The sequence below is a fragment of the Aethalodelphis obliquidens genome, unplaced genomic scaffold (genome assembly GCF_003676395.1).
Source record: "Aethalodelphis obliquidens isolate GAN/ISIS:26980383/991018 unplaced genomic scaffold, ASM367639v1 scaffold77, whole genome shotgun sequence".
NCBI lineage: Eukaryota > Metazoa > Chordata > Mammalia > Artiodactyla > Delphinidae > Aethalodelphis > Aethalodelphis obliquidens.
The window spans coordinates 8,257,242-8,271,612 of record NW_020838021.1 but is presented as its reverse complement, the minus strand read 5'-3'; the positions used below and the strand labels follow the sequence as shown (position 1 = coordinate 8,271,612).

The 14,371-nt window shown below is 47.2% G+C and overlaps 1 protein-coding gene across 3 annotated transcripts in view; it reads right to left on the bottom strand.

The window, feature by feature from the left end:
• Positions 1 to 14,371, bottom strand: part of TMEM255A (transmembrane protein 255A) — a 47,853-nt gene that overhangs the window by 15,471 nt on the left and 18,011 nt on the right. Inside the window, exons 5-8 of one of the 3 annotated variants that reach the window (XM_027092324.1) lie at positions 9,465 to 9,533; positions 8,017 to 8,088; positions 7,521 to 7,609; positions 381 to 543 (exon numbers count right to left, since the gene is read on the bottom strand). In XM_027092324.1, coding sequence (XP_026948125.1) covers positions 381 to 543; positions 7,521 to 7,609; positions 8,017 to 8,088; positions 9,465 to 9,533 — 393 coding nt within the window. The remainder of the gene's footprint in view (positions 1 to 380; positions 544 to 7,520; positions 7,610 to 8,016; positions 8,089 to 9,464; positions 9,534 to 14,371) is intronic. The other 2 variants (XM_027092325.1, XM_027092326.1) reach the window with 2 other exon arrangements.

The following is a 14,371-nucleotide window of genomic DNA, read 5'->3' as shown; positions in this document are numbered from 1 at the left end:
CAAAAAAAAAAAAAAAAAAAAAAAAAAAACACACAGGCAACTCATGTTAACAAGAAATGCCTGCAGGCTGATGGCATCACCTGGCTCCTTCGACTTGAGCTGTTTGAAACCAGCTACATTTTTTTTTTTGGCCCCACTGCATGGCATGTAGGACCTTAGCTCCCCGACCAGGGATCGAACCCGGGTGCCCTGCAGTGGAAACACGGAGTCCTAACCACTGGACCGCCAGGGAAGTCCCAAAGGCAGCTACATTCTTGAACCAACGGTTTCTGTTCCTCCCTTCAAAGCGTGGGTCCCCATTGCCCCCAACCGTCTTGCCTCGCCCCAGCCCTGACAGGAGGAGGGGCCTCTGTGGGATGGGAAGTCACTTCCTTCCTTACCATGTCCTTAAAGCCCCCCAGGACAGCGGCAGTGATGATGCCCAGGAAGAGGCCGACGATGTTGAGGATGGTGGCAGACCAGAGCAGGTGGTAGAGGTGGATGATATCCTGGCAGCTGCTGACGTCAATGTACTCATAGTAGCCACCGGTGATCTCCACCCGGCTGGACGGGGAGAAGCACATCCAGTCAGTCTCCAGGGAGCAGGCTGTCCCTCTAGGGCTTTGGCTACCATGCGGCTCAGTGAAAAGACAGATGGGCAGGTGGGGAGCTATCGTAAGGGACATCGTAGCCAACAATGCACTCGGGGAGCAAGATACGATAATCAATCAAAGTGTGACTAAAGTTTATCCCCGAAACCCTCCTACCTGCCAGAGAAACACTTGTTACCATCAGCTAAGGCTAATCCTAGGTGGCAATTATCGACACCTGCTATGTGCCCGGCAAGGGGCTAAGCATTTTACAGACATGAATTCATTACATCTGTGCTAATATGGCGGCTTCTAGTCAACAGGTGACTATTAAAATTAAGTAAAAAATTCAGTTCTTCAGTCTCACCAGGCACATGTTAAGTGCTCAGCAGCCACTATTTTAAGGGCCACACTAGTGGCTGGTTACTGTACTGGACACAGCAGATTACAGCATTTCCATCATCACAGAAAGTTCTATTAGGCTGCGCTGCAAATCCTTACAATATTGTGTGAGGTAAGTACTACCACCATTCCCGTTTCACAGATGAAGAAACTGAAGCACAGAGAGGTTAGGAATTTCCTCAAGTCGTAAGCGGTAGAGCTGGGATCTGAATTCAGGCTTCAAAGATTTCAGTGTTTCCTCTCCCAAAACAAAACACCAACAAACAAAAAACAACATCCCAATAAAGTACTAAAGCTGAGTTCCTGCACAAAATCTGAATATCACCTCCTCAGAGAGGCCTTCCCTGACCACTCTGTCCAAAGACATCCCCACCCCCACCCAGCCTGGTCACTCTCTAGCCCACTACTTGCCATGAACTGAATTGTGTTCCCTTCCAAAATTCATATATTGAAGCCCTAACTCCCAAGGTGACTGTATTTGGAGAAGGGCTCTTAGGAGTTAATTAAGGTTAGATGAGATCATAAGGGTGGGGCCCTAATCTGATAGGATTGGTGGCTTTACAAAAAGAGGAAGAGAGAACTCTCCACACGCATGCACACACTGAGGAAAGACCACGTGAGGACACAACAAGAAGGTGGCCATCAGCAAGCCAGGAAGAGAGCCCTCACCAGAACCTGACAATGCTGGTGCCTGATCTCGGACTTCCAGCCTCCAGAATTATGAGAAAATAAAGATTTGTTGTTTAAGCCAACCAGTCTATGGTATTTTGTTATGGCAGCCCAAGCTAATTTCCCTTCCCTAAATCCTCTGCAGCACTTACTCCTTACTAATGTGTGTGCTTCATTACTGTCTGTCTCCCTAACTTGAATGTGAGCTCCATGAGGGTAGGGACTTGGTTTGTTTTGTTCATTGCTGTGTTGGACACATAGTTGGTACTACATAAATACTGGTTAAATTAATTAAATGGAAGCTCCTGTCTTCCTGGATGTTGCAAACTAGTTTACAACTTGGCCACTGGAATCAATAATGAATCTTAAACACTGTGATTCTTACAATTAAACTTAGAACCAAACCCCCTGGCATCAGGATAGTTATGTGTGACTCCCCTGCTATAAGAATATAGAAAATGAAAAAGAAAAAAAAATTAAACGTTAACCTCCAAAATGAATCAGGGAGAGATTATTCACAGAAGACTTTTAAACTTTACAGATGAATTATCTTAGAATTCTTTAAAACCAGTGCTTCTTTAAAGAATTGAAATCAGTGTGGTTACAGGACAGGCTGCGTCAAAATCTGTGTTTGTGTGTCTATGTGCCTGCCTATGTCACTGTGTTATTTGTGTGTGTCTGTGTGTGTGTGTGCATGCATCTTTGAGAAAGAGATGGTTAAACATGCAGATTCTGAGGCCCAGCCACAGTCCTACTAAATCTGGCAGAATCTCTTGGGGTGAGCCTCTGGAATCTGTGTTAATGAGCTCATTGATATTTGAGACCCGCTGTTTTAAATGGTAAGCTTCCATAGTGAAATTTTAATGGTGTTTCAATTCATCAGAATTTGAGCTAGATTTCAGGTTTTTCGGGAACATAGCTGGACACCACCTGGAAGCATACACTGAGTGTCTCCTATTAGCTGGCATGGTACTCGAGCCTGGGGATGCGGCAGGGAGGATACACAGATTACTTACCGCTCAAAAAGGCACCGCTGTACAAGGACTCTCCCCTGAAAAAGGCAGGCCTGTGTATAAGGGCAAGTGTGGGGTTGTAGGGGTGCAGGGGAGGCTTGAGAATCAGCTTCTGACCTCTCCCCAGGTATCTTTGCTTATGTCCTAAAACACCGAGGGTGGGCTGGTAGCACATACAGGTGGGTGGTACAGCAGAGCAGACTCTGGAATCAGACTGCATTTGAACCCTGGCTCTGTCACTTATTTGCTGTCTGACCTTGAGCAACTTTCTTAACTTCTCTGAGCCCAGGGGATTTCATGAGCGAATGCACGGAAGCAGTACTCTAGCACATTGTAAGGGCCCCCCCCCAAAACATGTAGCTGTGTTTTTTCCCTTTTAAGAGCCAACCTCTGGCAAAATGATTCAAACCTTTGAATCATGTTCTTAAAGGCAGTGACGCTTTAAAAGCACAGACCACAACATGGGGCTAGGTTAGTAGTTCATTTAAAAGTATTCACTAATTGTAGAGAATATATGTTTGGTTTCAGTTTGAGTGGGTTCAGCAGCTACTAAAATGATTTTTTAACTGAACCGTGAAGCAAAAGAACATTAATACTAGATCTGGTTCAGGGTTTAGCTAATTAATGTGGTTTGTTTCTGTTTGAGATTCACGATTCCATTTGGTTCAGTCTCTGGGCAGAGCTTTGCCTGATATTCCATCGTTTGGATTCTCACTGCTCCCACCCTCAAGCCTCCGTGACTGCAGCGCCCTCCTGCCGGACCCCATCACTGCCTGGTTCAGCTTCCTAACACATTTGTAAAACTAAGTCATTCATTTAATCAAAAGCCTTCCCTGGCTCCCCATTACCTTCAGGAAAAAGTATCCCAATTCCTCAGTCTGCCATAATCCAACTCCAAAATGGAATCCACATTCCAGCCAGGCTGGAATCCTCAGAAGCACCAAACTGGCCATGCTGGGTACTTATTCCAGACCTTTGCTCAGATTTCTCCCCCTGCGTGGGAGGTACTGCCCTCTGTTCTCTGCCTGTCCTGATCTCTCCCGCTGCGCAAAGCTTCAACACACACTTCTCATTCTTCAAGGACTCCAGCACCTATTCATTAGCTTTGTACCTGGACTCCCACAGCCTCAGTCTGTTCTTCTCAGTTTGGCACGTTGCATATGTCAATAATTCAGCTATTCATTTCATCTGATATTTGCCGAGAGCCTACCCAGTGCTGAGTACCGTGCTGGGCGCTAAAACCACAACCAAGGCCAAGGTGGACACGACGGCGCCGTCTAAATTCTAACCTCTGGAGGGCGAGGTCATCTCTTACACTTCTTTTGTGTCTCCCTCACTGCCTCCTAGCTGGGTGGTAGAAATGTTATGGGTCATCAACAGATACTTGGTGAATGAGTAACTGAGTTCAAAGACGGATCATTGCATTGATCATAAGATTGATTACCCAGTGCGGGCTTTTACCCCCTTGCTCCCAACTTGCCGGGTGTGACTGGAGAAACAGATAACCTCTCTGTGTTTCAGTCCCCATTCAACAGAGTAGGAGGCAACAGATCTTGGAGAAAGCCAAAGGGCATCCTTCTGCTCTTCCACAAGGGCCTGGAACTATTCACCAACTGTTGGTGGACAGGCAGCGGCTATGGGCAGCCTCTGTGCACCTTTCTCTCACTGCGTGTATTCTATGTATCAGTCTAAACCCCCCTCCCCATAATCCCCCTGGTAAATTGAGTTCCTTAAGGGCAAAATGTTATTTTAAGGATATCTATCCTTCTAGAACAGTCCCTGGCACACAGTAGGAGCTCAGTAAAAGTTTGGCAAAGGGAGGAATGGATGAAAGTGAGCTATCATCTTTCATTTTATTCATCGTCAGCTGCGGCAGTTCACAAACCACGCCCATTTCCTTTCGCATCCTTTAGGTTACACACCGAAAACCAGTGATATTGACTTGACCTCTCCAAAGCTGAGTGAAGGCTGAAAGGCAGCTGCTGCAGAGCTGCGTCCTAGAGAAACCACCTTCCTGCACAGGGTGAAATGGAATCGTCTATGTTTGGTATTAAAACCTCTCTGCCCCTGACGTCAAAGAAGGTCTGTGGCTTCGAGGGGACAGCAGAAACTCTGTTTCCGTAGCGCTGGACAAATGACTGCCTGATGTTTTTGTTCCCACTTGTTTTTTTCTTGGCCTCCTTTCCAGGAAATGGACTAGAGGAGCTGGTAATTGATTAAAAATAGGCTTCGTGTGAGGAAAAAAAAATACGCATTCGGCAAAATTAAAGTCTCCGAGCCTCAGAATGCTTGCAGCTAGCTATATTTAGGCCTGGAGATTAGGTCTCCTTCGAGCTGGCTGGAAAAAGTCTCGGGTCAAAGAAAATCTTTTCCTTCTATTGTAGGATCATCACCTCTTAAGTCTCGCGCCTTGCTTTCTGACCGCATGGGACTGTGTCCTGATGAAAAGCTCAGTAAGTGCTTTTCTAGTGGCTTTGCCCTTGGAATCTCAACGCTACAGACCTGGGCAAGGCCTCGATCGCCGCCTGAGGCTGGTCCCCAGGCATCAGGTAGGTGAACAGCGTTTCCAGCTCAAAGGTCGTTAGGGGCAGTGTCCCCATGAACCCTCTTAGTTGTCTGGTCCAATAGTTTATTTTCCTGGGGAAAAGGGTGTTCCTTTTTGATCCTTTTTAACACATGTCACTCCCTTGTCATCAGGTCTTTCATTCAAGCCTGGTCCTGTGCCGGGGCCTGAGGATAAAGATAAGATGAAGTTGTGTTCGCTGCCTTTAGGGAGCCCAGAGTTTAGCAGAGCTCCTCATAAAATTCCTTTAGGGCCTTGAAGACGATCCTGGCACGACTTGCTATAAGAAAGTCAGTTATTATGAAGTTCAGATTGACAGGAAGATAAATTGGGCTTGAGTCTCCACTTAAAAAAAATTCACCTAAGGGCTCAGCTAAATGGAATTTAAGGTAGGATTTAGTTTATTCAGACCTTTTTCAGAAACACACCTAATTGTGGAGAGAAAGGTGTACCCATAAGGAATCACTTCTCAGCCCTCTCAGCGGGCCTCCTCTCTCCTCCTGGGATCTCAGAACGGAAAGGGAAAGGAGAGGAGAGGAGAGCTGGCCAGAGGAAGGGGTGTCAAAAGGAGGGAGGGGGTAAAAACAGAGGGGAGGACTGAGCAGGGGGAGGGGGATGGACAAGGGGAGGCAAGAGGAAAGATAGCGAACTAACCCCAATTCCCCTAGGACCTATTTTACATTCCTTTGATCATTTTTGGAAGGATGGGCTCAGGAAGTACAATTATAGCCAGCTCTCCATCACCGCTAAGGAGGGAAGTCCTTTACAAGTGTTAGTTATTATTACAACATGAATAATTGAATCTCCCAGATAATCCCCAAACCTCATTTGAGTCTTTAAGTTTCTCTTCCTCCACCGCCAAACCTTTTAACGAAATGAGACCGAAATGAGACCGGTACTAGCAAAGAAAGTAAAAGGGCTGGCGAGAGTCCCCCTTCTCCTCCCATCGCTCCACTGCCTCTGGTCTGTCAGGTCTTTAATCCTCAAACCGGAGACACTGGCCCCCCAAAACCATGAGTAGGGAGTGTGAGTGAGGAGGGGTGCATCCTGCTGACCTCTTTGGACCTAGCTCCATCCGGGCCCCTTCTGCCAACTCCTCCCTCCCTTCCACCCTCCCCCTCCTCAGCACCCCTGCACTGATAGCTGAAAGAAAATACGTGCATGGCAGGCACTGGCTGACACACCCCACGTACAGGGCCGTTTACTTATGTTCTGCATCACCTGCTCACGCATTCCTGTCTATTCCACCTTCTAAATTGCTCTTAAAAGTACTCCTTGCTTTCCACCATCCCCAAACCAACTTAATCTAGACTCCGTTCCCTTTGGCCTGGACTCTTGCAGTGGCCCCCTAGTAGCCTCCAGTCTCTAACCACTCAAATCCATCTTGCACGCTATACCCTTCAATGGCTCCCAGTTGCTCACAGGGTCAAGTCCAGAGGCATTCCTATGGCCAGTGAGCCCTCCATGATCTGATCTGTGACCAGCGCTCTGCCCTCACCTCCCCCACAACTTCTGGGAAGACCCTCCTCACCTCCACCCCACTTAGGTTTGTTTCCTAACTCCCTCCTTATCCTTTAAATCTCAGCTCCCACATACCCTCCTCCTTGACACGCCCCCCTTTGCCCCCAGTGACTCTGACTTCCAGTCATTTGCATAGAGAGGGTCTCCAGTACACCCCCCAGATCCACACCGCACTTCTCACACTAGACTGCAATCAATGGCTCACAGGTCGGTCATCCCTGCTAGTCTGCGAGTTTCTCCGCAGGACTCTCTGTATTCCTGGCACCTAAATATGTCTTGAAAGAGAATAAATGATGTTTTAACAATTGAGGGGCAGAGCGCCAGAGTGGTTGTAGCAGAACTAGCACCAAAATCTAAGTTCTGTGAGGGCAAGGAATTTTGTTTTGTTTGCTGCTGAATCTCTAGCGTCTGGAACAGAGTCAGGCTATTTGTTGAATGTTGTTGAACTTGGACTTAGACAGAACTGAGTGTGAACCCGACCTCTACCATTTTCGAACTCTGTGTCACCTTGAACTAGCTGTCTGTTTCCTCTGAGCCTCAGTCTTATCATCTGTAAAATGGGGATAATAATTCTACATACATCATAGGTAAGAATTAAATGAGATCAGATACTTGACAGCACCTAGCATAATGCCTGGCACAGAGAAGGCATGTAATGCATGTCAGCTGAAATCCTTTGAAGACCAATGTCTTCTACTTCTCTGATCCCTACCATGCGCCCTTCCCCCACCCTAGCCCTGCTCGTGCCCACTGTGGTCAAACCATCAGGGGCTCGGCACTCACTTGCCGCAGTTGTAGAGGTCACAGCAGAAGCAGGTATTGCCCCGGATGCGAGGTGTGCAGAATCCACGGCTGAGGTGAGGGCAGTTCACCTGGGGACACACCACAGTGAGTAGGTGAGCTGGCACTGGATGGGAGGTGGGACCCTCTGGGATTGGCACTGTGAGTTAGTGACTGATGGAGATGGTAAGGATGGCTGTGAAATGAATACACCAATGCACGGGCAGGATGGGGCTGGGCAGGTGGCTGGCTGAACTCGTGTGTGAGGCAAGTCACTGTGGAGCTGGGCTCACGTGCAGCCTCGGCCACAGCCCTCAGGGCCCCGTCCCTGAAGGGTGGAGATGGAGAGGAGGAAGGACGGATGGAAGGACGGACAGAAGAACAAATGGATGGTAGGAAATGAGGATACAAGGGGCGGGAAATCAGGGTATGGGGGAAAGGGACCAGATGGGAAGGAAGACAGAGGGGCCATCACATGCACTTTGAAGTACAGTAGTACCTCTCGAGCTGCCTGGGTAAGGTTCCTCATAACCCTCGCAGAAGGAGAATTTTTGGTTGAGGAACTTATGACCTTATATAGGAAAAATAGGGTTAGGGGGACCAGGGTTACAAGTGAACCTATGGAAGTCATTATTAACATTTTTACAGTCACCAAGTTAACACAAGAATGAGAACACGATGAAATCCAGAGAATAGCAATGACATTTTACACATCTCGTGTTTGCAAAAAAAATGTAAAAATTAACTTCCATTTATCATCTCTTATTTGTGAGAAATCTTCCAGGCTCTGCCCCGCCCCATATGGATGCAATGAAGTGCTTGTAAATTTGTTTCACTGTGTTATAGAGAATATTGGTGGTAAACGCGCACTTTTTTCTATATTGGGTCCTTCATCCAAAAGCTCATGCCTTTCTGATAAGCTGTTGGCACATACATCTTTCTACTCCTTTCTAACCCGAGAATAGTTAGAAAAATGGTAAACTGGTGATTGGGGAAGGAAAATGGGGCAAGTGGATGGCACTGTTCACACTGTATGTCAAGGAAAACAGCTTCCCCTGAAGTTATGCAATGCAGTCACCATTTTATATCCACTTGCCACCTTTTTCTAACAGTCACAAGTTTACCATTTTTCTAACTATTCTCAGGGGCGGGGGGGGGCATTGACTTTCAATTTGAAGTTAATAGAGAACCAAATGGTCGAGGTTGCTAGAAGCACATGGTAGAGTTTTATATTAAAGGGCTCTCTGGATTGGAGAGAGGTGAATGTGAGCTGAAATGAAAGCTCTCCAAAAATGAGCTGGAGCCGAGCTTCACCTCACCGCCCACTGCCTCTGCTTCTGTGTGAGACAACAAGGAACCCAAGGAGAGCCATGCGGGGCAGGAGAGACACACCCTCACGTGTCCACTCAAGCAGCAACAGACTGGCCTCCGGGCGTGTCGTGACAGGCCTCCCCAGAGCCTCAAAGTGGACAAGGCTTCTCAGTGACCCTCATTTGGCTTCCTGACCCCTCCCATATGTGGGACTCAGACTCTGCCTCCCCGGTCCAGGTCTGCTGCCTTGGTGGGGCTCCCACTTTTCTTCCAGCTGGACATCAAGTCCAGGCAGCTGAACCATCATCCACGGACATGGGGGAGGGACCTACCCTGTGGCCTCTGTACTCTTCGTCTGTCCCTCTCGGGATCAAAGCCACACACTGAGAGGCTGCCTGCTGGGGTCAGAGGGGCAGCCTGTGGCCACAGAACAAAGTGAATCTGATTAGGCCTCATGAGGCTCTAACCTATGACCATGGCCCCATTAGCACTGTGCTCTGACCCACCGAACAAATCAACTAAACATACCTTGTGGCAAGCTGTAGGCCTGGGAAAAAGAGTAAAAGAAAAGGGGTTCCAGGCAGAACAGGAGACTTTCCCCAAAGGTAAGACGTGCAGCCTCCTTCTGGCTCTTACCTCCTCAGCTTCCTTCTGGGATGTCTTGGGCACATAGTGGCACCGGTTAGCATAGAGTGGTTTCAGATCCTGGAAACGGAAACACCAAACCAAATGGATTTTGGCTTTGGAAAATAGAGCAGCAAGTGCTCTGATTGGTAATAAAAGATTTGAATACACACACACACACACACACACACACACACACACCCCAGAGCAGGTAGTGGGTTGGGTTGATTTCTGAAAGCTGCCCATCTAGGGAGCCTGAGAATGTGAGGATCAGATAAAAATGTTCTAATAACTGCTTTCTATTGGGCCACTTGGTTAATGAGAAATTAGGAAATTGACTGAGAAGTGGGTTTCTTGAAATTTCCACTCTGGTTGTCTTTTATTTCTAGTCTTTGTCTCTTTGCAAAGAGTCCCCAGGGAACAAAAGTCAAAACTCCAACTTATTGCAACATCACACTCCCAATCGGAGGGAGGCCAGCTCCAACAATGAGGATTCATTATCACCTGGGGACAGGACCAGGGCTGGCTGACACGTACCCTCTGCTGTCATTGCCACAGCTTTTTCAGAAGGAAGAGCTCAGGAAGCAAGCCCCAGGGGGATGGGTAGCCATGGAGCCTGCTGTAGATTTTAACTCAACTGAATGATGAGCCATTTTCACTCAATTACACAGATTAAAGACAGTGAACTCCAAAAATACCACTGAAGCCCAGAAAACTAACATGGGGCTCAAGGACAGTTGACTAACCCTGCTGGCTTGGGCAGCTTCCTGGTGAGGGAGCTCTCAGACACAGGGGCTGGGGTGGAACAGATAGATGCAATCCAGTGCTACCTGGAAACTGTCAGTCAGGGGATGCTGCCCACTTTCCGGGGGACAGTAAACATCCCCTGACTGGTAGGGGGCTTCGACCAAAAGCAGGTTAGCACAGGACAAGCAGTTTATGCAAACTGACCTTTGGAACTCGGCCAAAAGCACCTTGGCAGAGGGAGTTTATCTATTGCCCCTCCTTCCCCCTAAACCCACTTCTCTCACCGTTTTCAATAATCCTGGTGGCTGCTTTTCCCCACACATGTGATTGAGCATCTCCTGCACCAGACACCCAAGTGCCTCCTTGCCTCCCTGCCTGCTGCCCCGTCAAGGACCTAGGACCTTCCATCAGCTGCTTCCACATGAATGTCCTGACCGCTCCGTGTTCTGAAAGTACACTGCCCTGTGGGCTCAGCCTGGAGTCAGGCTGGAAAGGAATGAGGGTTCTCATGGTCACTGCCAGCCAGCAGGGTTTATTTTCCGACTTTGGGCAATGGCAGAAGTCATCATCATCCTGCCGAAGGGGAGGCTTGATGTGCTGGTCGGAGCCCTCCTGACCTCCTGGTTCTCCAAAGAGCATTCAGCCACCAACTGCCTAAATGAAGACAGACGTGTGTGTGTGATGGTCGCCCATATGCTGCCTCTGGGTGCTCTTGTGCACTGAGGCCCCAGGGGAGGAACAAGCCCATGTGACTGGCCAGTAAGAAAAGGCCACTTAGCCGCGCAGCCTTTTCCATCCGAAGGGCTAGCGACTCCGGAGTGGAGGGCTGGCCACGAGACTGCTTCTTGCTGAGTGTCAGTGTGCTCTGGGCGAGGCCCTCTCAGGGCGCGTTCACACCCATTATTTCATACCGTCCTCATGTTAACCCTGAGAGGCAACCAGGTTACTATCACATCCACGTGGAAGAGGAGAGACTGGGCATGAGGAGGGAAAGGGATTTTCCCAGCTAGTTAATTGCTATATTCGGGGAGGGGAAAGGAAGGAAACTGGAGACGAGAGAGAAGGAATGAGACACATTTAGAGGGGGGTCAGGAAGTAGGTCTTAAGGGGAAGTGCACATGTCCCCAAGCCAAAGGACAGGGCACCAGGAGGTTAAAGGGCTCCAACAACAGGAAAGGCTGGCTCTAACCCACCTGAGCGGTGCTGGGGTCCAAACGTGCCTTTCATTTAAACTGGCCAACAGACATCACCATAGATTAATAAAGCCTTCTCCCTCAAAACTGTCTGGGTACCAGTGAGGACTGGCAGATGTCTTAGGACAGGTACAATGTAGGCAAAAAGTTGTTCTCAAAGACTCCTCCAGCCTTACTCCAACCTCCCGAATCAAATGCTCTACTGCAAGCCACTAACGGCAGGAGGTACAGAGGGCCTAGACTCAGAAGCTGGAAGAAACTTCCAATAAATATAATTTGGATTTTTCTCGCATTGCCTTTGGCTGAGGCCAGTGATCAAAACCTTTAGGAGTTTAGGAGTCGGGAAAATGCAAATCAAAACCGCAATGAGAAACCACTTCATACCTACTAGGATGGCTAGAATTTAAAAGTCGGATAATTACGGGAGTTGGCAAGGATGTGCAGAGACTGGCACACTCAGATACTTCCAGTGCGAATGTAAAACGGTGCAGCCACTTTGGAAAATTGGCAGTTCATCGAAAGGTTAAACGTAGTTACCATATGACCCGGTACTTCCAATCATAGGTATATACTCAAAGGAAATGAAAACATATGTCCACGTAGAAATTTGAACACAAATGTTTATAGCAGCATTATTGATAACAGCCAAGAGGTGGAAACAACCCAAATGTCCATCAACTTGTGAATGGATAACCAAAATGTGGTATATCAATACAATGGAATATTATTAGACCATAAAAAGAAAGGAAGCAATGATACATGCTACAATATGGATAAATCTGGAAAACATCATACTAAGTAAAAAAAGTCAGGTTACAAAAGACTACATATTATATGATGCCATTAACAGGAAATGTTAATTAATATAGGGAAATCTATAGAGAAAGTAGAGTAGTGGTTGCCTAGGACTTGGGGGAGCAGGGGGAATAGGGAAGTGATAGCTAAAGGGTATGGGGTTGTTTGGGGGATGATAAAAATCTTCTAGAATTGACGTGATAGTTGGCACATACACGTGAATGTACTAAAAGCCACTGAATTATATACTTCAGATGGGTAAATTATATGGGACGTGAACTATATCTCAATAAAGATGTTTAAAAAAAGAAACATTAGGAGTGGGAGGAGGAGGGAAAAGGAGGAAGCCATTTTAGCTCATGATGCCATGAAAATCTACTGCAGGCTTCTTGGCCACTAGGCCTATGTTGCCATGGAGACTGCCTCGGAGTGAAGAGCGCTTGTCAAATGGGGATAATAACACCTGCCCTACATATCTCACAGGATTGCTGTGGGTCTCAAATGAGATAATAGATGTTAAGGCACATTGAAACACTAAATTCACTATACAAAAACAAGGAATTATTGTTATTAAGATGGCGCCTGTTGAAACAAAATAGCACACGTACTATGATTGTCTACAAGCATGCTACAAAAATAGGTATATACTCAGAGGGTAATATGCAAAAATTGCATATGCAATAGAATTGCTATGTTAGGGTGGTAGGATAGTGGATGTTACAAGTTCCTGTTGTGTCACTTGCCTTTTCAAAAAGAAAAAGATGAAGAAAAAGATGGCTCTCTCAGCTAAACTCAAAAGGGATGAGTCTGATATAGGGGCTGACATATTCCTGACCCCAAAAGAAAACTGGGCTAAAAGCTTCTCTCTTCCATCCCATACTTTTCCCCCTGCCCAGTAATTATCTCCTGACATGCCAGCACTGACCATAGGAATTCCACTAATCTTGGCAAATGAGGGACTGACTCTTATGTCTAGGAGGAGAGTCCAAGAGCAAGTTGGGATTGAAATAATAATGTTAATCATATGCAAATGTTAATATTATGTTAATAATGCAAATCATCCTTTCCCAGATCCATCCATACCCAGGACACTCCCTCAGGATGACCTGCACTATTAGCCAACGATTGAAATGGAATAAAATATGATGGATCCACACAATATTCTGATAATACAATTTTTCTCTAATTCAATTGTTTTAGAAAACATATAATTCCAACTAGTTCATAGGATGTTTTCATTTTCAATGTTGGTTCACTTGGGGGAAAAAATGAGTATCTGAGGTTTTTGTGGGAGCTCAGGAAGCTGCTTGGTTTGCTCTCGATTTGGGTTTGTGGGCCAGATCAGGGCTATACTATGACCTCCCTGGGACTTCTGCCTTTTGTGGACAGCTTCCTCCATTAAAAATTGTTGAAAATGATATTTCATTTATTTTGATTATATCTTATGACTGCATTGGTATAAAGACAAATTTCTATTATGTGTGAAAACATTTTTTTTGGCCTAAAAGTTCATCATTTTTCTTCTGATTTGAAAAGAAATGATCATATTTTTCTGGGACCCTGAAAGTCCGCGGGTCACAGGCACTGTTGTCTGCTGAGCCCAACAGAGAAGGCGGCCCTAGGCCAGATATCTGGAATCGTAAGAGATGGAAAGCGCCGACCGAGGGGTGAGGGCTCCTGCAGGGAGCCCTGTGGGAAGGACCCGAATCCCAGGCTTCTCCAAGAAGGAGCACAGGTTTGGGTTTCAGGAGTAAAGTAGCCTTACTCGAGGCACAGCTTCTCCAGAACAGGAAGCATTTGGCGCCTCTACTCCAGAACTGGGCTCGTTTTGGAGACTCCCAGCTCTGGGGCTTCCTCCGGATCCCAATCACATCACTCCTCTCCAACCATGAAGACAGCGAAGTTCAGGTATCCTAGAAAAGGTGTCTGTCCTCATGGGCTGCTCTTGTCACTGTTGGAGGTGGGGGAGGTCAGCTATTGCCACCTCCAAGGCTCTCAGGAAGTCATGTGGCTTCCTGCGGCTCTCTCCCTACCTGCTCACTCCCAACACCAATTCCAAGCCAGTCCCCTGGCCCTTGTCTCTGACTTTTCCAAATGTCACCCACGTGTCAACAAAGGCTTAGCTCCAACCCCTCCACCATGGGGAAGCCTGCTCTGATCCAAGGTAAACCACTTGGGCACTTA